Source organism: Erinaceus europaeus, chromosome X, assembly GCF_950295315.1.
Source record: "Erinaceus europaeus chromosome X, mEriEur2.1, whole genome shotgun sequence".
NCBI classification, from domain to species: domain Eukaryota; kingdom Metazoa; phylum Chordata; class Mammalia; order Eulipotyphla; family Erinaceidae; genus Erinaceus; species Erinaceus europaeus.
This window is the reverse complement of record NC_080185.1, coordinates 100,762,822-100,770,429: the sequence shown is the minus strand read 5'-3', so window position 1 is coordinate 100,770,429 and position 7,608 is coordinate 100,762,822. Positions and strand designations below refer to the sequence as shown.

Genomic DNA, 7,608 nt, shown 5'->3' with positions numbered 1-7,608 from the left:
AAACCTGATCATTCTTCTTCTTCTAGCGTTTGCCCGGCTAGGAAGAATCGTCAGTTTCCCCAATGAATGGGTACTCATGAGATGCACCACGGGAAGGTCGATCCAATGCACCTGATCATTAATAGCAGAGAACTTACTACCATATTAGTGGCAGAAAAGGGCAAGTTAAAACTCAGAGCTATTTGAAGCATGGTAATACTCGTTGCAACATTCCTAATTTTTATTTTTTTTAAATCTTTATTTATTGCATAGAGACGGCCATAAATCAAGAGAGAAGGGAGTGATAAAGAGAGACAGAGACAGAGACAGAGAGACAGACACCTGCAACACTGTTTCACCACTCAGAAAGCTTTCCTCCTGCAGGTGGAGACTAGGGGCTCAAACTCCGGTCCTTGCACATAGTAACAGGTGCGCAACCACCCAGCCCCTTAACATTCCTAATTTTGAAAATGAAGAGAATCAGGTCAGGAAGTATTGCAACTGGTAAAGTCACAAGTTTCCATATCCAAGGACCCAGATTCAATCCCCAAGTCTCCACTTACAGTGGGGAAGCTGCACAGGCTGTGAAGTAGTGCTAGAAGTATCTCTGTATCTCTCTCTCCCCATCTCTCTCCCTCTCGCTCTATCCCTCTCCCCCCCCTCCCTATAATTTTTTCTTTCTCTATCATAATAGGAAAAAAATAACCACTGGGAAAAGTGTATTAGTCAACCGAGCACCAAACTCCTGAGATATCCCTGGTGGAGGAGAGGGAAGGAAGGAAGGAAGGAAGGAAGGAAGGAAGGAAGGAAGGAAGGAAGGAAGGAAGGAAGGGAGGGAGGGAGGGAGGAAGAGAGGGAGGAAGAGAGGGAGGGATCTAAGTAATCCAGGTTGTTTCTAAAACCTAAGGATGAGCCTCAGCTCACAACCAGCAATTACAAAAGGGATCCTTGGGTAAATATTTACATGGAATTTAAGTTTTCCATGTTCTCATATCTGGAGCTGGTCAGTGTTATCTTATTTGAAACAGACTTAACAATTGTGATCAAGTTAAGGCTCTTGAAATGAAGGATTATCTAGGTCTGTCTTAAATTCAGTTACACATCATGACAGAGTGAATTCTAACGTAGTAGATCATAGGATGCTGAGATGGAAATTGGAGAGATGCTGCCAAAAAATGTCACTAGTCTCAAGGAACAACAACAACAAAAAAAAAAAAAAGAGCAAGGAAAGCCTCCTCCTTTAAACACCTCTAGAAGGTGGGCTGGCATATAGTTAGATAGTATGATAGTGTGATAGTGTGCCAGTTAGATAGTGTGCCTACATTGCCATGCATATGACTCAGGTTCAAACCTAGCCCTCACCACACTGGAGAAAGCTTAAGTGTTATGGTTTCTCTCTATGGAACTATCTGGAAAAAAAATCAGCTCAGAGTTGTCAAGTCCTGGTGATGATTTAAAAAAACATAAAGACATTAATATGTTACACATTTGTAATGCATATTTTTAAATAGAAAATATGCAGCATCTATATTTGTACAGTTACTACTAGAACCAGATAAACATTCTAAACTAAGAGCATTAAGAACAGAAACAGGTTTTTTCCTTATGAGAAACCGTTATGTTAATTTTAGTTAACATATATCATGTAGCTTGACAGTCTTAAGGCAATTTGAAAAAAATAATTGTTTTTGAAATGGATTGTTGCATTTATCCATTGGAAAATGACTGCATGAATTTATTGTTTAGTGGCATGCTATGACTGTGCTCTGCCGCCTGGTGTAAAGCATGCCAAGACGTGCTCAGGTCTCCAGATAATTGTCAGGAATGTTTATTAAATTATGTCAGCAGATGAGCGTGTTTTCACTTTTTCATATTATTTCTCTTCCTATTACATCAAATGACTCATTTTCCACACAAATGAGTTCAAAGCCATTCCACTTACATAGATTTGTAATTACAATTTATAATGTAAAGCAGGTGGATTTCCTAGCTGGCCAGTGAAACTACTGATTTTATTGTAACACAGAAAGCAAAATATAGCTCCAGTTATGCAAAGATGCCTATATGCCCACTCATCTAAAAAAGTATCTAAAGCCTGAAATTTAGATCTACTTATACCTTTAGAATATTTCTATGAAAAGAACAAAAATGGGGTTATTAAAATGCATTATAATTTTAAGCTTGCAAAATGTAGCCCAAGGCAGAGTATTATCCCTCTTATCTATCATTGCTTTTGCAATTTTCTTAGCTTCAGATATATAGACAAATATTCCAATAAAACAAAGAAGTGATAACCACTTAGGAGTTGTAGACTATCAGGCTTTTGCGGTAGTTAGATTGATAGATCAATGTACAAAATACAAAATTGATAGATCAATATACAATTGGGGATTCAAGAAAGGGAGATGGTGAAATTAAGTAAATTGTAAGTGAATAGTGAACTTTTGTATGGGGTTTTAGTAAATCTCCTACAAAGTGTTAAAACCTGATGACTGTTTCGGACATTTTTATTTCTTCCCCTTCTCTCATACAATTTTCTTCCTTTTTCCTTCAGAATATGGAGTCTAATAGTCTGGTTCTTTTATTGCAGTGAACAGTCTAATTTTACTTTTATCTGTGGACCTTCCCTTCCACTATATCACTAAAACTCTCTGGAGTCTTATGTCCATCTCTTAACTTGGTCCCTGAATCCTAAGTGCTAAACAGCATTAAATTCTTCAGGAGTTCTCCTTGATGATATCTTTATAGCAATTCTTTTTTTTTTGTTCTTCTTTAAAATATTTTTATTAGTGATTTAATATCAATTTACAAGATTGTAAGGGGTATAGTTGTTGTTTTTTTTTGTTTTTTTTTTATTTAATTTTTTATTTAAGAAAGGATTAGTGAACAAAAGCATAAGGTAGGAGGGGTACAACTCCACACAATTCCCACCACCCAATCCCCATAACCCACCCTCTCCCATGATAGCCTTCCCATTCTCTAGCCCTCTGGGAGCATGGACCCAGGGTCGTTGAGGGTTGCAGAAGGTAGAGGGTCTGGCTTCTGTAATTGCTTCCCCGCTGAACATGGGCGTTGACTGGTCGGTCCATACTCCCAGTCTGCCTCTCTCTTTCCCTAGTAAGGTGTGTCTCTGGGGAAGCTGAGCTCCAGGACACATTGGTGGGGTCTTCAATCCAGGGAAGCCTAGCCAGCGTCCTGGTGGCATCTGGAACCTGGTGATTGAAAAGAGAGTCTTATTGAATTATTTCTGTCATGCTGTACTAGTTCCTGATGTTAAAAAACATGCTTTTTTCCTTCCTTCTTTCCTTCCTTCCTTCCTTCCTTCCTTCCTTCCTTCCTTCCTTCCTTCCTTCCACCCTCCTACCCTCCCTCCCTCCCTCCTTCCCTTCCTTCTTTCTTTCTTTCTTTCTTTCTCTTTTTTTTTTGCCTCCAGGGTTTTCACTGGGGCTTGGTGCCTACACAATGAATCCACTGCTCCTGGAGGCCATCTCCCTCCCCTCTGTTGCTGTTGCTGCTGCTGTGGTTATTGTTGTGTTGGAGAGAGAGAAATTGAGAGAGGAGGGGAAGACAGGGGAAGAGAAAGACAGACACCTGTAGACCTGCTTCACCACTTTTTTAAAAAATTTCTTTATTGGGGAATTAATGTTTTACATTCAACAGTAAATACAATAGTTTGTACATGCATAACATTCCCACTTGTAAAGTGAACCCCCTGCAGGTTGGAAGCCAGGGGTTGGCTGGAACAGGGATCCTTAAGCCTGTCCTTGTGCTTCACACCATGTGCTCTGAACCTTCTGTGCTACTGCCAGGCCCCCAAAATATGCTTTTCTTTATAAACTTTTGTGCCTGCCAACTACCATCCAATTTCTCTAATCCCCCAGATTGCAAAATATCCTGAAAAGTCTTTTACTGTATAGACTATTACTATATTTATTGTGTAGACTGGTCTTATTTTTTACACTGTCATCCTCTGAACCCAAACTAATCTATCTTTGCTCTTTATCATTCCACTATTACTGCTCTTCTGTAGTTTCTCAGTAAACTAATATTGTTAGACATAATCATCTATATTCAGATCTCATTTTGCTGGCTTAGAAATTACTGATTCTCTCTAGGAAGCCCTCCTGATTTTGTTTTGCACATTTTTGTCCCTATTCAGCTACTGAAGTAAGTCTCTAGAATACTGGGACCCTACTCCAAGAGCCTAGAAGCACCTGCTATAGTGTTTATTTTATTTTCATTTAAAAATTTATTTGTTATTAATAGTTCATTACAAGATTGTATGGCTATGACCTGGTATATAGTTTTAATTATAAGTTCATATTATTTTTAACTTTGCTACCCCTTAGAACATTTTCATTTCCAAAAGAAATGCAATATGAAAATTTTTGAGCTAGAATATTTTGTGTAAGGAGCATTTTCTGTTTCTTTTCTTGGTGTTCATAATCTTTTAGTATAATATTCCTAACTCTAAAGAAAATATATCACTGATCTTATCATAGTCAATAATCCTTTAATTTCCTATAGGGAAATAGCATTATACTTCAAAATAACAACCATCTGGAGCACAATCATCACTTGGAAACTCTCATATTACACATGACCTGAGGTTCAGCTTCTTAACACTTGTTCAACAGGAGGGGTTTTTGTTTCTTTGCTTGTCTCATAACTATCTGCTTCTGGATCCCATCCATAAACTGTCACTTAAGTTTGTATCTTTTGGGTTCCAGCCCAGATTAAGTTTCTAAACTTGGAGCTCGACATGTTCCCTGTTTAGCAAGTTTTACAGGTGGTCCGTAGATAAAGTAAATGTAGGGGAAAAAAAAAAAGAAAAGAACGAAAAAAGAATCCATTAGATGACAAGACAATACTGTCAGTTTTTCTATCTCCTTGTTTTTGCAACCAGAAATAAATGATCTTCTCTTTCACAAATAACTTTGGCTTCCATAAATAAATAGTTTGTTAATAGCAGTTTGGGGTCTTCAAACAGAAAGCTGCACCAATTATGACCTATGGTGAAATACCATGCAGGAAATTAAAAGGTCAAAATTACTATGCTGTCTTTTGCAAAGTGCAGCAAGACTTGAAAAGATTCATGGATTTTATAATATTTTTGTTGCTCTGGGAAATTCAAGCCAAAACTTTAAACATTACCTTAGCCTTTCTTACCTCTTCAGGAGAAACTTCTTGTCTCAAAATAAAATGTTTTTTTTAATAGGGTTGGTGAAATTTGAGGGAAATTAATGAAGTCAGTGTAGTACATTTATAATTTAGTACATCATACTTTATGTTCAGTAAAAGAACTAGTATATTATTTTTATGCTATTAAAATTCTAATTTGGTAATGGTTTACAAGATTATAAGATTATAGGGTTATAGTTTCATACTACATCCACCACCAAAGCAGAAACTACTTCTGGAAGCTATAGGAAGTTATTATTTTCAAATATTTTATATATTTTATTTTAATGAGAGATAAAAAGAACTGAGCATTGGTGATGGGGGTTAAACCTGGGACCTCAGAGCTTGAGGCTTTAAAGTCTTTTTTGCATAACCAATATACAGTCTCCTCACCCCATAGTTTGTTGTTGTTGTTGTTGTTTTGTTCTATCAGAACACTGATCAGCTCTGGCTTTTGGTGGTATGGGGGATTGAAACTGGAACCTTAGAGGCTAAGGCATGAACATCTTTTGCATAACCATGGTGCTATCTCTTCTGTGATTAAATATTCTTAAACTTTTACTTTTAGTTCCTCGAGATGCTACTTTGGTTACAAAAAGTTGTTAAATCTGTATTCCCAAATTTTCATTGCTAATCCATTGGCAAGGTTAAACATTTTCTCAAGACTAAAAAGCATGTTTTCCAAAAGTCACTTATATTTCTTGTAATAAATCACACTCAAAATATGCTGTTAATTGTTTTTTTTTTTTTTGAATGGTGGTTAGAAAGGAGGGAGATGAGAACTGCCTGTCAAGGTTGCTAACTGATTGGTGGCGGATGGCAACTAGACCTTTTGTGGTAGACACAATGTGATGTATGTATATTACATTTTGGGTGTGTGTGAAGCTGTACTCCTGAACTCAGTGTGTTGTAAACCAGTTAATACAGTTGAAAATAACTAGATTCTGAAAATGTTTATCACAAAAATTCTGTTTTGTATTTTTTAACAGGAATTCCATTGCCTCCTAAAGGGAATCTCAATATTCCACTGCTGTTTATTCCCAACGTTATGAAATTACACAAAACAGTAGTCGTTGTTCAACTGACAAAGGCAAATGGACAAAATTGGACCATAGACAATTTTGATGAATTGACCCTAGAGCAAAAAAGGTAACATTTAAATATGAGTAATGAAGTAATGAAGGGGAGTCTGTATGTTCAGATGAGGGAGAAAAATAAAAATATATATATATATTGCCTCCAGGGATATTGCTGGGTCATGGTGCCTGCACTATGAATCCACTGCTCCTGGTGACCTTTTTTTTTTTCTCTCTCTTTCTCATTTCTATTTATTTATTTATTTATTTATTTATTTATTTATAAAAAGGAAGCATTGAAAAAACCATAGGATAAGAGGGGTACAACTACACAGATTTCCCACCACCAGATCTCTATATCCCATCCCTTTCCCTGATAGCTTTCCTATTCTTTAACCCTCTGGGAGTATGGACCCAAGGTCATTGTGGGATGCAGAAGGTGGAAAGTCTGGCTTCTGTAATTGCTTCCCCACTGAACATGGGCGTTCACAGGTCGATTCATACTCCCAGCCTGTCTCTCTCTTTCCCTAATAGGGTGGGGCTCTGGGGAATCAGAGTTTCAGGACACATTGGTGGGGTTGTCTGTCCAGGGAAGTCTGGTCGGCATCATGGTAGCATCTGGAGCCTGGTGGCTGAAAAGAGAGATAATATACAAAGCCAAACAAATTGTTGAACAGTTATGAAATTAAAGGCTGGAATAGTGCAAATGAAGTGTTGGGGGGGTCATCCATTTTGTAGATAGCTAGTAGGCATATTTTAGTTATATTACAAAGGGCCTGTGGCTATACTAGTTTTTTTTTTTCCCCCTTTTTTCCCTGAGCCTGAAATCTGATATGCAGGTGAATCCAATTAGATGATGTCATGGCTGGAAAAGGAACAGAAAGCTGAATCAGGGAAGAAAGTAGCTCCCTAATATGGGAAAGGGGTATAAATATTGTTGACTGTAAACCCCATCGATTTGATTTGGTCTGGGGCCCATATTCAGCTTAGGAGCCTATGTGACCTTTGCATCCCTGTAGATCTGAGCTCACATTCTATGGTCATGAGTAGGAGCATTCCAAGCTGCCCCAATATTGATCCATCTTCCTCAGGTGTAGCATAGAGTATGTTGTCCATCCTCCCTTCGGAGGATGGAACATTCTCTACTGTTGTTTATCCAAGTTGAGGGCAGGGTCCTATGGGAGGCCCACAAAGGGGTCTGTTTTGTTGTCCCTGATAGAGATGACTGGTAACAATGGAGAGAGGGATTTATTCGAGGTCTAGGCCCATCATGTCTGTTTGGGAATCTCAGGACTCCCTGACTAGAGCCCCAGCTGATGGGGTGGCCTGATAGTGACTAAAGAGTCATAATTAAAGTATGCCAGTCTCTTGT

At 38.0% G+C, this 7,608-nt stretch overlaps 1 protein-coding gene across 1 annotated transcript in view; it reads left to right on the top strand.

The window, feature by feature from the left end:
• CFAP47 (cilia and flagella associated protein 47) overlaps positions 1–7,608 on the top strand; it is a 194,664-nt gene that overhangs the window by 163,851 nt on the left and 23,205 nt on the right. The window contains exons 57-58 of the mRNA XM_060182678.1: positions 5,729–5,758; positions 6,150–6,309. Coding sequence (XP_060038661.1) covers positions 5,729–5,758; positions 6,150–6,309 — 190 coding nt within the window. The remainder of the gene's footprint in view (positions 1–5,728; positions 5,759–6,149; positions 6,310–7,608) is intronic.